Here is a 22,609-nt window from a genome sequence, read left to right as displayed (position 1 = left end):
TTTTTCCACTTCAACTTACCACTTCATTCTGTATCATGCTGTCAGCTCACTCAGCACAACTACTCCGTGGAATCCAACTTGGTCAAATACATGGATAACCATGGAAGGAAAGTCTCTTGTAGGCCCAATCCTATCCAACTTTCCACTACTGAAGCAGCTATGCCAACGGTGTGTGGGCTGCGTCCTGAAGTGGGGTGGCAGTCACGGAGGTCTCCTCAAGGTAATGGAATGTTTGTTCCCTTACCTCAGGGCTGCATTGTGGTCGTACCAGTGCTGGAAAGTTGGACAGGACTGGGTCCTATGTAATGTTGAATCAAAGACAGAGGGCCAGGCATACATGAAAGGACACAGGGGGAAGATAAAATTGTCAGGAAATAGAAAGAGACATGGGCAAAAAGAGACCTATGGAATCATCAGATAGTATTGAGGAGGAAGAACACAACATGAAGAAAATATGCAGAATTATTTCTGTACATGGTATTGCTTGTCTTTCATTCTCTGTTTGCCATGGATATGTTTTTCCCCATAATAAATTTCAGAAGAAAAAAGAATGAGAGAGAAAATTCTTACAGAAGTTCTTCTATGAGCTTTGATTTGGGATTTTCACGGAAGGACAGTTCATCAAAGATGTAGCCAAATTGGGTCACAATCACTCCAATGAGTAGATCCCCGGACTGATAATACTTGTGTAGGAGCTGGAGGGGGTCACTCATAGCACACATAACTGGATTGCACTTGCAACTGGTAGGAGAGAACTGTAGCCATAGAAAGAGTAGCAGCAAAGCTACCTCTTGCATTTTGATTGGGAATGCCCAGTCTCTGTCTGACATCTGCAATCAGTCTGAACAGAGTATCCTCCCCTCATCAACCCTGGATTTATTTGGAATGAAGGAAACTGCCAGAAATCAGAATTTGTACTTCTGCCTCTTCATGGTCTTTCACCCAACTCTGAATGGCAAACAGTATAAAAAAAATGGTATAATTGATTGGCCTTGTTGGTTTAGACTTTGCATGTGAGGTTTGACAAGGTGAATGAATACCAGTAATTTGAGTAAATTATAGGCTTCAAAGCAATCTGCACAAAGGTTTGCAAGACACCATCTGAGACAGTGTAGCAGAAAAAAATAAACTTACAGCACAATCCTAACTTGCACAGGAACAGGCAGATCGGCAAGGAAATAATTTCCCTTACCCGGGTAATAATAATAATAATAATAATAATAATAATAATAATAATAATAATAATAATAATAATAATACAGGCATTCACATACTGCCTTTCTTGGTCATCAGATTTCTCCTCAGACTTTAATTCAAGGCAGGCTGTTCTAAAGCCCCGTAGGGATTTTTACAATTGAAGAAAGGTTCTATCTTTCAAGAACCACAACATAAATTTCTAAATTTCCCTTTTCTAAATTTGTTTTGCACTCTACAATTGTGTCTCAGCATCTGTGGGGTTCAGTTCCTAGAACCACCACAGATGCCAAAACACGGCTAAACTTGGCTACCCCTTTCCACATGGCAGGAGTATAGGAGGATATAAAGAAAATGAAATGTGATGAGAATCCTAAGCTGAATTTATTAGGCAAATGGGACTCAAGATCAATCTTCAGAAGCCGTTCAGCTTCACAACCCTTTCAATACAAGGAAGTGGGATGGAACCATGCTGAACGATGGGTGTGGAGTCAACTTCAGTGGCTGACTGACTGGAAGATGGTGCTGTAATTCTGACTCTGCAATGCTATGCACACTTTCCTGGCAGTTGGCTACATTGAACACAGTGGGGTTACTGCTGAATAGACCTGCGTAGGATTGGAATATGAGCCTCTTTGGCTCCTTAGAGGAGTTGGCTTTTCAGAAACTGGAATTGTTACAGGATGACCTGACGTTTGAAGTCAGGGTGGGATTGCCCAAATAAAATGGGAACACATGACAGCAGATTTGAACTGTTTGTTCTAAGACAGGCTTCTCCACTGGAAGGGAAGTGAAAGGTTAAATAAGTCCTGCAGCAGGATGTTTTGTGGCAACTTGTGATACATTTCTAATCCAAGTTCACAATCTTATGTCTTATTCGGGTATGTAGGTGATATGCTTTTATAATGTTTGCTTCCAGATGCAGCAACATTTAAAGCAATGACATCCATTTTTTTTAATAATTACTATTTTCTCCTTATGAGTTGGTCCTTTCTGTTCATTTCAGGCCTGAAGATAATTATGTAGCATTTAGGAGAAAAGATACAGGTCAATAAGCCAGCACCGGAAGCCAAGATGGAGAAGATCTCCACGGCCACCATGGATTTCCCCTTGGTACTCAAGTAAGATGGAACAAAGGACAGCCAAACACTGCAAAAGACCAACATGCTGAAAGTGATGAACTTGGCTTCATTGAAACTGTCTGGCAACTTCCTGGCAAAGAAAGCCACAGTGAAGCTGACAGAAGCCAGAAACCCCAAGTATCCAAGAACGCAATAAAACATGGTGGCTGATCCTTCGTTGCATTCCACTATGATTTCTTGTGTCAAAGAGTGCATGTTAATATTTGGGAATGGAGGAGCAGTACATAACCAGACAGTGCAAATAATGACTTGAATCAAAGAGCAACCCAAAACTATGGAGCTGGTCAATTTTTTGCCCACCCATTTCCGTGTCCTGCTCCCTGGCTTGGTGGCCATGAAAGCCAAAACTACAGTGATAGTTTTGGCCAATATACAAGAAACAGCCAATGAGAAGATGATACCAAAAGAAATTTGTTGCAAACAGCAGGACAGTGTCTGGGGCCGACCAATGAATAGCAAGGAGCAGAGGAAGCAGAGCAATAAGGAGATGAGCAGGAAGTATGTGAGGTCCCGGTTGTTGGCTTTGACAATAGGAGTGTTCTGGTTCTTGATGAAGATTCCTAGCACCAGAATTGTAACTGAAGAAAGAAAGAGAGCCAAGAAAAATAAAATTTTCCCTAATGGGTCTGTGAAGGAGAGGAAGTTTAGGGCCTTTGGAAAGCAACCATCTTGGTTCTTGTTTGGAAATTGATCTTCTGCACATGGGAAACAATCATCCATGTCTGAAAAAGAGAAATGTCATATCAATTCCTTGATAATTTGTAATAGGGAAATTTCCTCCAGTTTGCTTTCTAAATTGGTCACTCAGCAAAATGTGGCTGAAAATTCTAAAGGGACTGATAATGTAGCTTCGTTATGATGTTCCAAAGTCCTGGATACAAACCTCAAGCAAGAAGAACTAAGCAACACTCTGGCCCCAAGGGGACCTTTAAGGATTCAGGGATGGGTGGGAAGCCCAGAGACTCTCCATAACCATCGTCATAATCAACCACCTAGACTCTCTGGGATGGTTTAACCATACTTTAGAAAGTGCTATAACTCAAGGCAGCTTCAGATAATTTTAATAGGATGACCTAGCTGATACCCCAGCCTGTTTTTTCATGACCTGTTTTGCTATAGTAAGACCAAAGGAACGAAAAAGAGTTCATCCCAGAAGCCTCAGTGTAAAACGCAAATATACTGTTTTGTTCAACCAGAGGTACTTGAAGTACTTGATCAGTGGTACTTGATCAGTGGTACACTGAAGTACCACTGATGGTACATGAGGTGGTTTCTCGTGGTACTAGTGGGACCCCTAGAGCCTTGCCACATGGCAATGAGACCACAGTGCATCAGGCAGCTGTAGGAGTCTCAGCTTGGCAGGCAGAGCACCAGTGTGCGCTTTTCGTATACTCGAAAAAGCCTTCTCGTCTGCCCTGAGTCTCTTACCGGTGTTTGTTGTGCTGCATCTGGGCTCCCAATCTGGAAGTAACTGGTGATGACATCATCACCAGTTACTTCTAGTGGTACTTCCAATAAGTTGACAATGCAAAGTGATATAGCAGGGGACAAACGTTGAGAAATGCAGGTTTACGTTAAAATGGTACAACAAACAATTCTTGTGATGTAACCCTATATAGTAGAAATGTATGGCTCAAAAGCCACATTTTGAAAGCATCTTTCATGTGGCTTGTTCTGAACATTCAACAACATTTCTTGGTAAACATCTTCTTTCCTAGAAAATGCTAGCAATGGAGATGGAATTCGGTCATGATGTGGTATCAGTTTCCTTCTTCTGTTTGGGAGAATTGAACTGGTTGTGAAGGAAAACCAATGAAATATTCCCTAGTGTTCTATATCACTATGTGATTCTTACCCTTTTCATCTGAAATCTTCCCATCTGAACATGGAACACAATCATAGCAACAAAATGGCTCCCCTTCCTTCTTTTTTCTGCTGTAACCTCGAGGGCAGTAGTCATTACAAAGTGCAAGGGGCAACACCTATATATGAACATATGCTAGTATATGTAACATAGCCATCAAAAGATTAGAGAATATATGATTTTTAAACAACTGATCCACGGAACAGTTAACACTATAATTGCTTATCACAAGAATGAGTGGTGTGATTCAATTGATCTGGGCCGTGCAAGACTTTTGAAGAACCTCTACCATCCAAAATCGAAATGCCCATTTCAACTGTCCCTTCCAGATTTGGAGAGAAAAATGGAGGTATCTTTTTACTGTGGACAGGCAAGGCATCTTGATCACCCAGCCTCCCAATTGCCAAAGGCAACTCATGACTTCTTCCCCTGTTTAGAAATAGAGGGTGGGGTATTTCCCTGTCCTTCCACAGTGCACTTCACAATTGCCTCTCAGCTCCAGACTTAAGAGGGAGGCTGGGAGACATCTTATCCCTCTTGTTAGAAGGGGGTGGAACACTGAAAGGAATGGGGGTAGTGCACACAAACATAGGCTTGCATTGTTAAATGAACATTTTGTTCAACTATTGTTAGTTGCCTGGATTCCTATGATCAGTAGTGGAGCTGGGGGTGGGCAAAGCTTTAAGTCCCGCATGGCTCCAAAACTCACCATGTAGGCTGTTCCTCTCCTTTGCTCTTAGGACCATTTTGAGGAGCGAAAGCAACATGGCAGTATCTCCTCCACATTGCTTTAGCCCCTGGACTGGATCCGAGAGCAAGGGGGAGGCTTACAAGGCGGGTTTTGGTGTCATGCTGGACTTACAGCTCTGTAATTGGCTCTGCTATTGACTATGATATAAATATCAAGTTCACTTACTGGAAATAAATAAATAATAAACACAAGATGATTGGGAGAAAGCAAAATGTCACATCATACCAGACTGATGATGATCCATCAGCCTGAGCCAACATGTGGGGCGACTGAATGGAATTTACTTTGTAGGGTGGGAGGGATTATCAAATGCCAATATTCAGACGCTTCTTCATTTCCCTTCTCAGCTTGAACCTGTTACTTGGATCCCCACCTGGTTAAACACGCGGTGCCATGTGATTTTATCTTCATTGATGATGAATGCATGGCCTGGTAAGGCCTGTGGATTGATCCTTCCTACTTTAACTTTTAAGAAGGTTCGGTTTGGGAAAGTAACCCAGTTTATAACATCTAATCCAGCTACTAGTTCCCCATTCTCATTGAAGGACACTGTGTCCCTGGCAGTGTTGTTAAATGAGATGCTTCTCAGGAAAGGGTGAAGCTACATTGGAAGAAGAAAAAGGAAGATGTTGCAGTTATGGGAATCAGATAACAGTGATTTCCCCCCCCCCCCCATCACATCTAAATTTCCAAACAGTCAGATTAATTTATTATTTATTTTCCATACTGCAGGTGGGGCTATTCCAGATTACTGTTTATTTTAAAAAATATCAATGTGCTGAGAATATATTAACTCTCTCTGTGTTTCCAGTATTTTATGAATAATCACGGAATTACAGGAAAGTTTTTTTTTTATTCAACAAATTTAATTCTTCTTCAATGAATCAGGAACACAAACCTATCACTATTCTATACATCTAATGAACCATTTCTTACTTGTCCAGAATCAAAATCTTTTGGTTTTGGAAGAGTTGTGGTACTTACAAATTTCATCATCAACCAACAACAACAACAACAACAACAACAAAGAATTGTAATTTAGGTACCCCGCTAAACTTCATGCCATGTAAGCTCTGAACATCTTAGAACCCAATCCTGTGCGTGTCTACTTGGAAGTAAGACCCATTTTAGTCAATGGAACTTACTTCCAGGTAAGTGTGGATAGGATTGCAGCCTGTCTCAGATTTTGTGAGCTTTTATGACATTGACACCATGCACACACTCTTTTTTCCTGATCTTTCTCAGTTTATCATTGATATTCTGTTGATCCCAAACTTCAAGGTTGTACCCAGTTCAGGCTCTACAAACAGCATTGAATTAAATGGAGAAACACCACACTGATAAATAGGCCCATTTCTCAATAAACTCCATAGGAAGATGAAGCAGGAAAGCAACTGGTAGATTTCTTTTGTTTCTATTCATGCTGAAGTCATGACAATTCATCATGGAGAAATGGGATGCTACTTAATAGAGGTAAAGCAATAGTACAATATCCTGTATATCTTTGGGAACAGAATATCATCATTCATTAGAATAGCCATAAAAAGCTAATTGCTTTGGATGTGAAACATCACCTGCCAAGGCTGAAGATCCCTGAACTTTGTTCTTAGTTTGGGTTTGAATGTGTACAAATTATGTAAAGTGTATGCTATGGCATGGACTGCATTGTAGATGCTGTAACTTTGACCAGTCATGCTCATTTCAAAGAATATCCCAGGGAAGTTCTCCATCTTCTCTTGGCCAGTGCAAATATCGCTGTAGTCCTCATTCATATTAGAAAATGAGCAATCAAAAGCCTGTTCCCAGAAGATCCTGAAAAAATCATCTCCTGTTTGCAAGTTTGGCTGCAGGCTCTGAAGGTACTTTGGAAACCCCAGCACTTCACTGGAATGGATTGTTAAAGACAAAGCACCATCAAAGGTTTGTATATCAAAATTTCTCTGTATTGTTTGGAATGAGAAATCCCATTGGGCTGTCATAATCCACACTTTGCCTACAGAAACCTTTTCGATGTCTTCTATTATTGCACATAAGTATATCAACCATGTCAAACATGTCATGGTCTGAGGTCTTGCATTTACAACATATACTTTGATTTTATTGTCTGTTAGTATAACGGTAATGGCTTGCATGAATTCTAATGAATTCAACATCTCTATGGCCTGAGCGACGGCCGGTGTTTTCACACTGAGAGCTTTGCAGATGCCATGTTGGGAGAGCTTTGGCATCAAAGTCTGCACAAACTCTTCTCCATTATCATCATCTGATGCAACTATTCCAACCCATGTCCATCGAAAATGGCGAAGTAGATGGACAATCCCTGTGTACTGATGTTCTTCATTGGGGACCATCCGGTAGAAGGAGGGGAGCTGAGTTTTGACATTTGTTGTTGGAGCTAATATGGAAAAGGCAATCTGAGCAAAACAAAACAAACAAAAACCTTTACAGAAAGGAGCAGAATTGATTAGCACATTGTATAAAAATGTCTCACTAATATGTGCTAAGATGAAGCCAAATGGAGAATCCTCAGGTATGATATATATGTAGGCGTTTAACATTTGGGGAAAAAAAAATTAAAAGACACTTCTGAGAACTAATGTCCACATAAACATTGGAAGCAATACCCATTCATTCATCCTTGATCCTTATTGCTTGCTATGTTTTGGTTTGCTATTCTTATTGCACAAGTCTATGCACATCTACTCTGAAGTAACTCCCAAAGTGTTCAATGGGGCTTACTGCCAAGAAACTGTGTAAAGTAATACTGTGTAAATGCCTTTCCCTGCTTCTTTTTAGGACACCAAAATTCCTACAGATTTTATACTAAGGGTAGAATCATACAATCAAATTGAATTATTGGTTTGTTTAAGGCAGAGCCTTTCAAACCCCAGCCCGGGGGCTGGATCCAGGATTTAGCATAACCTTCCTGTCCTGTGAGCTGAGCTTACTGTGCCACCATGTTGCCACATGACTGCCAGTTAGATTGGGGTACAGGGATGCTCTGGGCAGTCAAGTCTGCCCAGACATCCTGTTGCACAGCCTTCTGGGATACAGGCAACAGCTGTGACTGCCCAGAACATTCTTGTCCCCTGATCTAACTACAAGACATGTGGCAACATGGACAGTAAACTCCAGTCCGAATGGGAACTGCCATTACCAATGGTTTAAAGCATGTCTCCATGTACTGTGTACAACTGGGAACTCTGCCCTAAGAAGGATAAAGATTTTAATCAGGCATAGAAAAGTTTAATGGCCAACATATTCAGTTTACCTGTGGAATCTTGTAAATTCCCAAAATAGTAGCCATATGAAGGGATATTTCAGAGCTTCGTCCCCCAATGACAGCAATCAAATTCTTTCGCTGGTCACATTTGAAATTAGGGACGATCCTTTCCCAAGTGGAGAGAAGTTTCAGGGTGTTCTGATAAGTTATCCTTGCATTGAGATAACTGTCATACATTTGGAACCCCAGGCTGACATTTGGTGAGATCTTGGAGTTTTCATTGATCTCCTTCACAGCAAATACCAAGGACAGGACTTGCTGGTAGTTTTTTGGTATTGAACTAAGGGAATAGTTAGATTATACATAAGATAGTCAATCCTTTGCGAGTTTGCTGTGATTCTTTCTGCCAGTGAATACACCTGAAAACTACAAATGTTACTAGATTTGAATCAAATTACAATCAAATGAAAGACAAAGCTAGACTAATAATTTAAATAGAATAATTTCCTGATTCATGAGAGTATAAATATAATTCACTTTCCAGTGAGTTTTCTTCTTTTTGCATTAAATTCTGCATGATATGCTTGGGGGAGGTGGCTCTTCCCAATTTTTAAATAAAATTCAAGCAGTGTGGCATATGTCAAGCATTTTGATTTCAATTCTGGCATAAAAAGCAGGATTTTCCACTGATTGCAAAGACACATAAATAAATGCATGAAGGCACATAGGAGGAAGGTGAAGGTGACATAAGAGGAAGTAGCAAATGACATGGAATACTGCAATATGATCCAGGGATAGCAGGAAGTTAGAATCAACTGAAGAATAAAGGTGGAGAAATATCACATGATGAAGATATTCAGCTTGATTACACTGCAAGTCTGCTTGTATGATTTATAGGTGATGGTGATGTCCTGACCTAGTGCAAATTATGGAAGAATAAAAAATGATTTACTTACATAATTTGATGTATGAACTTTGTTTGGGGGTGCTTGTTGAAGTCTATTTCATCCAATGTGCAGCCAAACTGAGTACCAATTGCTCCAATGATTAGCTGCCCTCTCTGATAATTCTTGTGTGGAAGGTGGTTGAGATCAGTCATGGTACACATAGCAGGGTGTGCCTTGCACCCAGTTGGAGGGAACCACAACCGCATAATGAAAAGTAGAAACAGAAATACTTCTGCCATATTGAGGCAAGTATTGATCTGAATGATCACTTGTTATCATGTACACACAAGCTGGATACAATATCCTTCCTTAGTTGTCTTTGGTTTTCCTTTGATGGAGAGATGCTGCAAAGGATCAGCATGGTGCAATCCTCAATGACACAAGGACATTTTATTCACAGTCTTATTCATTGGATTTATTACTTTTTTTCCTTTGGCAAACACATGTTTGTAATGGCAACAGTGAGGATGAATCATATTAATTGAAGTAAATTACATGGTTTGGTGATCTCTCTGCAGAGTATCGTGCCATGTGAGATCCAATTTGAACCAAAAGAAAACATGTTTGTGAAAACTGAATGTGATTCGTGGTACACACAAAAGCAATATATTTTCTAAAGGCAAACTAAATAGCAGCAAATCCCAAAGGCCCTAGTGTGGAGGCAGAGGAGAAGTTAACTCATTTGGGAAAGAAGTTGAACTATTATTGCTGTGGTCAATATTCTCTTTGCCTTATGAGGAAACTAGAATAGCATCATGTGTTTCCACTGGGAAGATCTTGTTTCATATTGAGAATCAGCATCTGCTATAGCAGAGGTCTGCCTGAATTAATTGGTGTTATTCAATGGTGTTGTTTGTAATGGAAAAGGGAGTTATTTGTCTACCATCTAAAGTGACAGTCCTTTGAGTCTCCTAAATGTGAAGGGATCACAGCTGCATAAGAGCCAATATAATAGTGCTTAGAACATGGAGGATTCATTTTTCCAGTTATTCAGTCATGACCACTGAGTATTCTTTGGCTGGTCACTAGCCAACACACCTTGCCATGTTGTGATGATAAAATCAGAGACAGCATGCCCCTCTGATCTCCTTGGAAGAAGGGTGGGAGGAAAAAAAGTGACAACATGTACAATGTAAAAATAATGGCAGCATTCACTAGCATACTATGAATATAAATGTATGCATTGCTTAGTGATATGCTAATGTCCGACCACATGTACAATGGCTCACCCATCACCACCACCACTAGAGATATCACAATTTCTAAGAAAGAATGGTACTAAGCATCCAGAATATTGAGATCTTGATTTCTCCTAATTAGTTGATCTTTTCTGTTCAACCCAGGTCTAAGGACAATTATGTAGCACTTAGGGGAAAAGATGCAACCCAGTAATGTGGCACTTGAGGCCAAAATGGAGAAGATCTCCGCAGCCACCATAGATTTTCCTTTGGTGCTCAGGTAAGAAGGGACAAAGGACAACCACACACTGCAGAAGACCAACATGCTGAAGGTGATGAACTTGGCTTCATTGAAACTGTCTGGCAACTTCCTGGCCAGGAAAAAAACAGAGAAGCTGACAACAGCCAGAAATCCCACAAAGCTTCGAACACAGTAAAATATAGTGACTGAACCTTCATTACATTCCAATGTGATTTCTTCAGCCAGAGAGTGTGTATCCAAGTCTGGAAATGGTGGGGCAGTACACATCCATACAGTACAAATACTGACTTGAATCAGGGAGCAACACAACAGAATGCAGACAGTTAGCCTTTTCCCCACCCACTTCCTCATCCTGCTTCCTGGCTTGGTGGCCATGAAAGTCAGAACCACAGTGATGGTTTTTGCTAATACACAAGAAACAGCCACTGAGAAGATGATGCCTAAAACAGTCTGTCGTAAATAGCAGGTCAGTATCTGAGGCTGGCCAATGAACAACAAGGATCAGAGGAAGCAAAGCAGAAGGGAGACAAGAAGAGAGTAGGTGAGGTCCCGATTGTTGGCTATGACAATGGGAGTGTTGTGGTTCTTCATGAAAATTCCAAGCACCAAAACTGTTGTCAGAGAAAAAGAAAGAGCTACTAAAGCTAAAGTGATCCCCAAAAGCTGAGTAGGACAGGAAATTGAGATGCTTGGGAAGGCATTGGTCCTTATTCTTGTTTGGAAATTTATCTCCTGGGCACTGGAAACAATCATCCATATCTGAAAAGTAGAACAGATGCCATATCATTCCCACAAGAATGAATAATGGGTCAATTACGCCACATGGATTATGAGTTTCACTGAATTCACTAAGAAGATCAAAATGTACTTATTTCCTACCCCAACCTGAACATTCTAAGCTAACTAACAGACCAATCCTATGCTTCCTGGTGCCTGCTGGATCAGTGGTGCCATAGCAGCTACTGCTGTATCCAGCAGAGGTTTTCTCAGGGGAAGGGGACTTTTGTCCCCTTAACTCTGGGAAAGCCCCAAAGCCCCAAACAGATATTTCAATGTGGTTTGTTTCATTGCATTCTGCATGAAATTTACGCATTGATTGATATATAACATGATGATATTATTCCTCCAACCCCTGGGGGCTGGGGGATAAGAATAGGCCCTCAGTTTGGCTGTACTTGTTGTAAGAGGCAACTGAACAGCCACCGGGTAGATGGGACTCGTTAGGCTGAGAAGGCAGCTCATCTGAGAGAAGGAAAACTCTGATCTCAAACCTCCACTGCCTAGCGGCTACATCCAGTTATTGAAAAGGCTTCAGGAGTCAACCTCGAGGCAAAATCTGGAGCCGGAGTCCCTGAGAGGCAGTTCATGGCTGAACATAGTATGGGTATGATTCATTCAAAATTCTGCATATCTCAATATTGTTTTAATATTAATATTTTGATTTAATTTTGATATTAAGAAGCACATGTTTTCTTCCTTTAGTGCTTACAGTTAGCTGAGTTCTTCCCATCTTGCGGGACACACAAGGTCCTCTAGTCCAACCCCCTGCCATAGCAGGCAATTTTCCTACAGCAGCGGGGAGGGGGCAGAACTGGGCAGGGAGATGGTAGGGAGTGAGGACGAGCAGACCCGGGAGGGGGGTGGGAATGATGGCAGTGTCTGCCGCCAAATCTAAATCCCCCCTTGGCAAGGAAGCCTGACTTGGGCCTCCTCGGTTCCGAACCCGTTAAATAGCAGGCACAGCTCTGAGGAGATCCAGGGTACGGAACGGTTTGTTCCCTTACCTCAAGGTGACTCCAGTAGCTGCCCCCGTGCCCATAGGATGGAGCGGCAGCCATTTCAGTGCCATTGCTCCTCTGGGTGCTGGGGCAGCATAGGATTGGGCTGTGAGTTACTGACAAAGGTCAAGGGTGAAGTACCATTTCGTAGAAGTTAGAAGAATGAAATATTTAAGATGCACACATATAATTGGAGAGACATAGCTACTTGGAGGTTTTATTTATTTGTTTGTTTGTTTGTTTGTTTGTTTGTTTGTTTGTTTGTTTGTTTGTTTGTTTGTTTGTTTGTTTGTTTGAAGGGTTTCTACCCTGCCTCTCTGCCCCACGCGGGACATCCAATGTGGCTTACAACAGTAAAATCAATACAATGTTAAACAATGCTAAAAAATTAAAACATACAACAATTAAAACAATTAAAGGTTATTAATTACATATGTGGTTATTACATAGACAGGGTTTCTATCAAACAATAGGAAATGATAAGCATGGAGGAAAGCCCTCTGTTCTTATATGTTTCTCAATGTTTGTCCCCTCTGTACCATTTTGCCTCATCCATCTATTGGAAGTACCACTGGAAGTAACTGGCAATGATGTAATCACCGGTTACTTTCCAATTGGGAGACCAGATGCAACATGACAAACACTAGTAAGATGCTCGGGACGGACAAGAGGGCACACTCTGGAGCTTTGTGCATCAAACCAAGCCTCCTACAAGCCCAAGGTGGGCTTTCTTTCTTGCGTTGCTGGTCTCACTGCCTGGTGCCAGTGGTCTGGGTTCCTTCAAGTACCACCAGACACCATCTCAAGTACCACTGATGGTACAAGTACCACCCGTTGAGAAATACTGCTGTAGAGCCACACAAATAAGACCAAAAATTCATAAAAAAAAAAAAAAAAAAACGAAGAAGGATGAAGATGGTAGCAGGAAGTAGTGAAAGATATGGAGCCATGCAATTTAGCAAAGGAACGGAAGGAATATTGAATCAATTGAAAGAATGCAAGAAGAGGAACATGAGGGAAAATAAGCATATTGTTTTTTTTTTCTGTACATCTCATAGGTCACCTGACCTTTTTGCCATGAATACATGCTAGTTCACTACACGATATGGAAGGAAAACAAAAATGGATTTCCTTACAGAATTTGAGCTACAAACTTTGTCTTGGGGTGTTCATGGAATGGTATTTCATCCACAGTGCAGCCAAACTGAGTAACAATCGCTCCAATGTTCAGATCCCCTTTCTGATAATATGTGTATGTGAGCAGAAAGGAATTGGACGGGACACACATAGCCGTGTGTGCCATGCTTTCAGTCTGAGAAATCCACAACCACAGAATGAGCAACAACCAAAAAAACACCTTCGACATTTCTGATTAGACAAATTGGAATGTCTAGTTCCTATCTAGTGCTGAGCTAAAATTCTTCTCTCAAAATCCTTCTGTCTACTTTAGACTTTCTTCAGATAAATGGAAACTGCCTAAGATCCTTCCCATCAAGTTTCATTTGCACGGACATTTTATTTGCTGTGTGATTTTTTTTTGTGCTTGTTCCCATAGAAAACCCACGTGGGAAAGAATTCTAGTAATCTGAGGTAATTACAGGGTTTGTGCTCATCTCTTTCAGAGGACTGTGCCATGGGAGACCCAATTGAAGCAGGAGCAGAAGAAAACAGGTTTGTCAAAAGTGAGTGACAAACTCACTGTTACACTGTGTGTTACACAACTGTGTGTAACACAAACTGTGTGTTACACAAACTTTGGATACGGTGCTTTTTTCAAAGGAATTTTCACCGAGGGAATGGGGGATGAATGTACATTGTTGGCAGGGATGTGACGTGAGCAGGGAGGGATGTAACAGGGCATGATGGAGAGAAAATGGGGGCATGTTGCTGGAGGGAGGGGTTCAGCAGCAGTCATGCATGACAGGTCATATTCCCTACTTTTCTGACCCCTAGGACATGCCAGCTTCATAGGGACTGTCCCATCACCATTATTTTCAAGCTTTTGTATTTACATTAGAGATTCCGTGCAGCATTTAAGGGCTCTGAGTTGCTTTTGTACTGCAGGCCATGTGTGTGCTTTGGAGAAAACTAAACAGGTTCAGGAGGGGGTTAAAAAAGGAAATGTGGTGAGAATTTTAAGGCCATTGATTAGGAAATGGAGCTCAAGACCAATCTGAAGAGGCTGATCAACTTGAGGAAGAGGTGAAAAAAGTTCTTGTTCAATGGATGTGGAGTCATTCTGGAAGGCTAATTGACTTTAGCAGTGTGTTGCAGTTCTGAACTTCATTGACTCCTCATAGAACTCACAGCCCAATCCTATGGTTTTCTCAGCCATAGAATGCAGCCAAGTCAAAACAGGCTGCATACTATCGGGGGGGGGGGGATAGAGAGGCTTGGTGGGGGTGGAACATTATTTCCAGAAGCCTCCCTCTTGACAATAGGTCTCTTCAGACCTGTTTAGCTGGTGGAAGTCTGAGTATACAAAGGGGGAATTTTGGCTACTATCAGGAGGGATAGCATCCAACACTAGTTGCCTGTATTGGGTGCTACACCCTCCTGCCTCCATTGTGCCCCAAGCCCTTCCCCAGTTCTGCCATGTTATGTCCCTACCCCATTCCACCCACCCTGCCAGCTTATCAGAGTTGGCAGGCCTTCTTTGCCATGCATGGGGGTGCTCTGGCCACTCCAGCAGCAGTCTAGAAGCGCACAATTTTGCACACCGCTAAACCGCTGTATTTGCCAGCCATAAAGCATCTACTGCTGCCATAATTCTTATTCAGCCAGCAGCAAAGCCAAGTTGGAGCCAGTTCTAGAAGCAGGGATTGCTCTGAATTGTGAGTCTCTAAATTGTTTCCTCTGTGGCAGGAACCTGAAGTGGAAGGGAAGCAAAGTATCAGGATAGAGAAGGGCCACAACAGCATGTATCGCAGCACATACTGCAATAAAGGTGTGCATATCTCTAACCAAAATTCATGTCCCTTATTATGATATGTGGGCAACATGTTAATTCATGGTTTGCTTCCTGATAGACATCACCTTTCAATGTTATAAGGCACATCCAAAAAAAGTATAATTCATACTAATTTCTCCTTATGAGTTGGTCCTTCCTGTTCAGTTCAGGCCTCAAGATAATTATGTAGCATTTAGGAAAAAATATACAAGTCAGTAACCCAGCACTGGAAGTCAAGATGGAGAAGATCTCCATGGCCACCATGTTTTTTCCTTTGGTGCTCAGGTAAGATGGAACAAAGGACAACCACACACTGCAGAAGACCAACATGCTGAAAGTGATGAACTTGGCTTCGTTGAAACTGTCAGGTAGTCTCCTGGCTAAGAAAGCCACAGTGAAGCTGATAGAAGCCAAGAATCCCAGGTAGCCCAGAACACAATAAAACATGGTGGCTGATCCTTCATTGCATTCCACTACGATTTCTTCTGTCAGAGAGTGCACGTTAATGTTTGGGAATGGAGGAGCAGTACATAACCAGACAGTGCAAATAATGACTTGAATCAGACAGCAACCCAAAACTATGGAGTTGGTTAATTTTTTGCCCACCCATTTCTGCATCCTGGATCCTGGCTTGGTGGCCATGAAAGCCAAAACTACAGTGATGGTTTTGGCCAATATACAAGAAACAGCCAATGAGAAGATGATGCCAAAAGAAATTTGTTGCAAACAGCAGGTCAGTATCTGGGGCTGACCAATGAATAGCAAGGAGCAGAGGAAGCAGAGCAATAAGGAGATGAGCAGGAAGTATGTGAGGTCCCGGTTGTTGGCTTTGACAATAGGAGTGTTCTGGTTCTTGATGAAGATTCCTAGCACCAGACCTGTAACTGAAGAAAAAAAGAGAGCCAAGAAAAATAAAATTTTCCCTAACGGGTCTGTGAAAGAGAGGAAGTTTAGGGCCTTTGGAATGCAGTCATCTCGGTTCTTGTTTGGAAATTGATCATCTGTGCACTGGAAACAATCATCCATGTCTGAAAAAGAGAACAGATATATCAATCCTCAATAATTTATAATGGGGACATTTCCTCCAGTTTGTTTCTAAATTGGTCTCCTGTTATATGATTTTTCTGGGTACCCCCTGGAAAAGATTGGGTTTATTTCTGAAAATTCTAACAGGACAGTTATTGTAACTTCCACTATTTTTGATGTTCATGAATTTTGGATACAAATCTCTACTCCACAAGCACCAAGTAGCATCCTTGTCCCAAAGGGATTTTTAATGCTTCAGCACCAATTGAGCAAGCCTAGGGACATCCCATAGCCATCAGTACAATCAGCTGTAGGCCTTGTCTCTGATGGTTTGACCATGCTTTGGAAAGTGTTGTGACTCACAGCCCAATCCTATGCATGTCTACTCAGAAGTAAGTCTCATTAAAGTCAATGGGGTTTACTCCCAGGAAAGTGTGGATAGGATTGGACTGTCAAACAGCTAAGAATACATGCAGATTGTTTTATTAGGATATCCTAACTACTGCCCTAGCATGTTTTGTTTTTTGAAATGATCTGTTTTGCTACGGTGAGATAGATGAGGCCAAAAATTATTCTTCCCAAATGCATTAGTGTAAAATGCAAACGTAAGGTACTGTTTTCATCAAAAAATATAGAATTCATGTGATATACAAGTATATATCAGAAATCCATGGGTTGGAAGCCATCTTTGGAAAGCATCTTTCCATATAGGTTGGGTCATGAGGCTTGTTTTGAACATTCAACAGCATCCTTTGGTGAATTTCAGTATTCATTTCCTTCATGGGAAATGGGGATGGGTTTTGATCTTGTCGAGGTTATGACTCTCACCCTTCTGGTCTGAAATCTTCCCATCTGAACATGGAGCACAATCATAGCAACAAAATGGCTTCCCTTCCTTCTTTTTTCTACTGTAACCTGGAGGGCAGTTGTCATTACACACAGCAAGAGGCAGCACCTAAACATTAACAGATAACATATCCATCAAAAGAGAACACACACACACAAAACTGAGCACCATCAGCATGAGATTAGTGATTTAGTGGAAAGCCTAAGATTTCTTTTCGCTCTGGGTGAGCCAGGAGTCTCAAGTCCCATGACTTACCCACCCCCCATAAGCACAAACTCAGCCAATCCATGCTTTCTTTCCCAGCTATAAAAGAGTAAGGACTATTTTACTGTATTTCAATTGTGCCCTTAGCCACTCCGGGTGATTCTGAGCACTTTTCCACTGCCTCCCAGCTCCAAACAGGATGGGAATTATCTTAGCACTATTATCTGAGGGAGATGAAATTGAATTGGTAAGAATGGGGTTGGTGAGCTCCATTGGGGTTGAGCTTACCAACCCCATACAGAACGGGGTTGGTGAGCTCAAACACGGACATTTTTTGTTGAATTACTTATTTTGTTCAGTTATTGGCAACTGCCTGAATGGTTTTGACTAATATATCAGGTATAAATACTGGAAATAAATAAATAAAATATGTTATTAATAATTAACTATCCAGTGTCAACAGCCAAACACTTCTGCATTTCCCCTCCTTGATAGGATCTGCATTTCAATTCCATAAGAACATAAGAACAGCCCCACTGCATCAGGCCATAGGCCCATCTAGTCCAGCTTCCTGTATCTCACAGTGGCCCAGAAAATGATTAAACCCCACCTGATTAAACATGCTGTGCCATGAGATTGCTTCCTCAGTAATGATGAACTTCCAACCAGGTAAAGCCTGTGGTTCAATCCTTCCTATTCTTACTTTTAAGAAAGTTTGGTTTGGGAATGTCACCCAGTTTATAATATCAAATCCAGCCACTAATTCACCATTCTCATCAAAAGATATTGTGTCCCCAGCACTGTTGTTAAATGTGATGCTCCTCAGGAAAGGGTGAAGCTACATTAAAAAAGGAGGGAAAAAATGACGATTTTACAGACAGCCCTTCAGAATCATTTATTTTCTTCTGTTAGGGTCAAAAGCCATACTCTACTCTCCCCTGCCCCAGAAATGCCTCCACCCCCCCCCCCCGACCCTCACTGCTGCTCAGAGCTCTTTCTGTGCTCCAGGCAGCTTCTATCCAGCACTGGGCTCAGTGCTAACTGAGGTGTTGAGATGCTAACTGAGGTGAGGTGCTGAGGTGCTGGGCCAGCGCTGCACCAGCTCTGGGGCTCACTCCTCTCTGGGTGACCTGAACATGATTTATGGCACATTTGCAACACAAAGAGCCGGCAGTGGGGCTCAGTGCTAGCACTGGCCCACTATAGATTAGGCCCCAAGACAACAAATGATGATGGAAGAGATCCAGAGAGTTTACATGGAAGCAAAATGTTCTGTATATCTTTGGAACCAGAATATCATTCATTAGAGCAGCCAAAATGTGTTAGCTGTGGATATGAGATCACCTGCCAAGGCTGCAGATTTGGTGGATCCAATAATCGTCTGAAAACCATTGCTCTGAGCTTGGGCTTGAATGTGTACATATTATGTAAAGTGTATGCTATGGCGTGGGCAGCATTGTAGACACTAACTTTGGCCAGTCATGCTCCTCTCAAAGAAAATCCCAGGGAGGCTCTCCAGTTTCTCTTGGCCAGTGCAAATGTCACTGTTGTCTGCATCCTCACTGGTATCAGAAAATGAGCAATCAAAAGCCTTTTCCCAGAAGAACCTGAGAAAATCATTTCCTGTTTGCAAGTTTGGGTTTAGGCTCTGAAGGTACTTTGGAAACCCCAGTACTTCACTGGAATGGATTGCCAAAGACAAAGCACCATCAAAGATTTGTATATCAAAAGTCCTCTGCATTGTTTGGAATGAGAAGTCCCACTGGGCCGTCATAATCCATACTTTACCTATAGAAATCCTGCTAGTGCCTTCTAATATTGTACAGAGATACAAGAACCAGGTTAAGCAGGTCATGGTTTGAGGTCTTGCATTTACAACAAATACTTTGACTTTGGGGTTGGTTAGGATAAAGGCCTTGGTTTGCAAGGATTCCAGGGAACTCAACATCTCTATGGCTTGGGCGATGACAGGTGTTTTCACACTGAGAGCTTTACAGATGCCATGTTGGGAAAGCTTTACCATCAAGGTCTGCACAAACTCTTCTCCATTATCATCATCTGATGCAATGATCCCAACCCACGTCCATCGGAAATGGCGAAGTAGATAGACAATCCCTACATACTGATGTTCTTTGTTAGGGACCATCCGGTAAAAGGAAGGGAGTTTGGTTTTGACATTTGTTGTTGGAGCTAACACAGAAAAGGCAATCTAAGCAAAGAAAAAAAGATCTTTCTACAGTGAGGGGCAGAATCGATTAGTATGTACTACAATAGTTCATTAAAAATATCTGCTGAGATACAACTGAATTGAGAATTCTCAAGTGAGTAGCATTTGCAAGTGTTTGCACAAGAAAGATATTTTACAAATAAATCCACTGGAGTCAGTGTGAGTGAATGTCCCTACCAGAAAATGAGATCCGTTCTCATCCTTTTCTTCACTAATCCTCATCAGTTTGCTTGGAGCAACTCTGAAAATTTCTTTTCCAGCTTCTACAAATATTCTATTCCAAGATTAGGTTCACACAATCAATCCTGGTTTGTTTCAACATGCCTCCATGGCTTATGTGAAACTTGGAACTTGATCTGATGAATCCATCATAAACGTCAGGGATCCACTAAATATTTATTTTGTTCTGTGCACCTGAGTGTGTTTTCAGACATCTTGTTTTTGTACATGTGCAAAATGTTATGTTGTTGAAGCTGAAACATAATAGGGCATCTAAGCAAAAATAAATTAAGATCTACAATGAGTTAAACTGAGGTCCCAATCTGAACAATATTGTGTGATTTGTGCTCCAGCAGCCAGTGGCATACCTGGAGAGGGCAAAGGGGACAAATGCCCCAGCTGCCAGGCGTTTGTTCTCAGAATAAGGGAACCTTCTCTTATCTCAAGGAGGCCTTCAGGACTCAACCCCAACTGAATACAGTACACTGCGTCAGTGGGGGGTATTTAGTTAGGATTGGAATAATTTAGGATTGGACCATGAGATGCCAATGGTAATGAGTCACCACAAATATCTGCTGAGATTAAATCCAGTTGAAAATCCTGACATACAATAAATACCAGAAACATTTTCCAGTGTTCTTCATATCGGAGGTATTTGAAAGATTTGTCACCTCCAAGCTCTGTTCCTCAAACCCATACTATGAAAACAAAGCAAGAAGCATTCTATTCCATTAGAACTCCATTTTCAGGTGAATTTTGCTGCCAGCTTTTTTCAACTTATTCTGCAGGATAAGATATTTATACTATATTAAAAAAGCAACATCAGCCACATTTCTTGCTTTTTTGAATCATTTCCCATTCCAAATATACGCAAGAAATCTAAGATTTTTGCTAAAACGATAAAGGGAATATTAGATTTAGAAAAGATGCATGGCCCACATGTTCAGTTTACCTGTGGAATCTTGTATATGCCCAAGATACTAGCCATATGAAGGGAAATTTCAGAGCTACGCCCACCAATGATTCCAATAAGATTCTTTTGCTGGTCACATTTGAAATTGGGGACAATCCTTTCCCAGGTGGAGAGAAGTTTCAGGGTACTCTGGTATGTCATCCTTGCATTTGTGTAACTGTCATAGATTTGGAAACCCAGACTGAAATTTGGTAAGATCCTGGCATTTTCATTGATCTCCTTCACAGCAAATACTATGGATAGGGCTTGCTGGTAGTTTTTTGGGACTGAACTAAAGGAATAGTAAGATTATGCATAAGATAGTCAGTGCTTCATGAAACAGCGGTGATTCAGAGGCCAATCCTAGGCCTGTCTACTCAGAAGTAAGTCCCATTAGAGTCAATGGGGCTTACTCCCAGGAAAGCGTGAATAGGATTGGACTGTCAGTCTGTTAGTGTCTACTAGAATTGAATGCAAGTTAGCAGAGAGGCAAAAAAATACATCAATCATTTGCAAAATAACTTTCTAACTTCTAACCCTATGGGTTAGAACTCCATTTTCAGGTGAATTTTGCTGCCAGCTTTTTTCAACTTATTCTGCAGGATAAGATATTTACACTTTGGACTTCTTCCAAGTGTTTAAATAAAATTCAAACTGAGTGCAGTACATGTCATTCCTTTTGATTTCAGTGGCAGCATTAAATATGTCCTTCCCTTACCACTGCATGGAGGATTCTAGATAGTGCTTATGAGTGCATAATTCAACACTAGCTTGTTAGTTACTTTTTTATAGGAAGAATAATCAGGGTGTCTAGTCACATCAAATGAAGAGATCAGAATACCCAGTTAAATATTGTTTTGCTTTATTCACCAGTGAAAGATATAATAATATAATCATTATATAATTTAAAACTGAGACATCAAATGAATAAAGCTATGAACATGTAGAACAATATCTGTGACTATCAGATTGATGGATATTCTATCAAATAATGTTAATGACAATGGCTGGTAGCTGCTGAGCAGTGGTCTTCAACCATGACCCTAATCAATCAATCAATCAATCAATCAATCAATCAATCAATCAATCAATCAATCAATCAAAAGTATTATACTGGGAATCCACCATTGATCATGATCCTTATATGCCAATAAAGGTTTCTGAGCTATCATGATCCCCTCACAGGACTCTATCTGCCCACCTCTGCACCCATTGCTGCCCACTTCACACCTCTTACACCCTCCCAGTTCACTGTAACCAAATATACTTATTGGAGAAAGCAGCAAAAATTATGATGAAGCCTGGCATTAGTGGAAACTATTTTAACACAATTGGTAAGAACCTGAGCAGGACTGGGAAACAGTCTCCTGGTAACCGAAGGGGTTCACCAGATGCCTCCCCCTTTACTTCATGGTGCTCCCATAAGTTGCTGCAACCCCACAACTGAGATTTTGCAACCCCATTGGCATCCTGAGCCCTAGGTTGAAGAACACTGCTATAGAGGAAAACCCTTTTATGTTATTTAAAATCAAATACAAAAGTCAGAAGTTCATGGATGTACAAAGAAGTGAGGTGAAGACAACGTAGCAGGGAATAGCAAAAGATATGGAATAATGCAATGTGATTGCAGAAATGAGGAATTTAGAACCAATAGAAGAATGAAGACAGAATAGTACTACATGCAAAATATCAGATTTATCTATATGCACTTTGTTGCTTGTATGACAGATCTGTTGTGATGATGTTCTGCCCATATGTAAATTATGGAAGAATACCAAAAAATGCTTTCCTTACAAAATTTGAGTTATGAGCTTTGTTTGAGGCTGTTCACTGAAGTTTATTTCA

At 41.2% G+C, this 22,609-nt stretch overlaps 1 protein-coding gene across 1 annotated transcript; it reads right to left on the bottom strand.

Annotated features, from left to right (window-relative positions):
- Positions 1-2,159: 2,159 nt before the first annotated feature.
- Positions 2,160-9,273, bottom strand: LOC136653309 (vomeronasal type-2 receptor 26-like). Its single transcript, XM_066630221.1, has 5 exons — positions 9,131-9,273; positions 8,223-8,514; positions 6,526-7,365; positions 5,306-5,552; positions 2,160-2,914 (listed from the first exon to the last, which is right to left on the bottom strand). Exons 1-5 carry the CDS (start codon positions 9,271-9,273, stop codon positions 2,160-2,162), a joined length of 2,277 nt encoding a protein of 758 aa, XP_066486318.1.
- Positions 9,274-22,609: the final 13,336 nt, after the last annotated feature.

Source organism: Tiliqua scincoides, chromosome 5 (assembly GCF_035046505.1).
Source record: "Tiliqua scincoides isolate rTilSci1 chromosome 5, rTilSci1.hap2, whole genome shotgun sequence".
NCBI classification, from domain to species: domain Eukaryota; kingdom Metazoa; phylum Chordata; class Lepidosauria; order Squamata; family Scincidae; genus Tiliqua; species Tiliqua scincoides.
The sequence above is the reverse complement of the archived record's forward strand: the minus strand, read 5'-3'. Positions and strand labels throughout refer to the sequence as shown.

Excerpts from the sequence above, each read along its gene's own strand:
- LOC136653309 (XM_066630221.1), bottom strand. The coding sequence starts at position 9,273 with ATGACTGATCTCAACCACCTTCCACACAAGAATTATCAGAGAGGGCAG. Across the intron at positions 5,553-6,525 it reads GGGATCTTCAGCCTTGGCAG|CTTCACCCTTTCCTGAGAAG; the intron begins GTGATGTTTCAC and ends CTTCCAATGTAG. Across the intron at positions 2,915-5,305 it reads GGTGGGGATCCAAGTAACAG|TTACAATTCTGGTGCTAGGA; the intron begins GTTCAAGCTGAG and ends TTCTTTCTTCAG.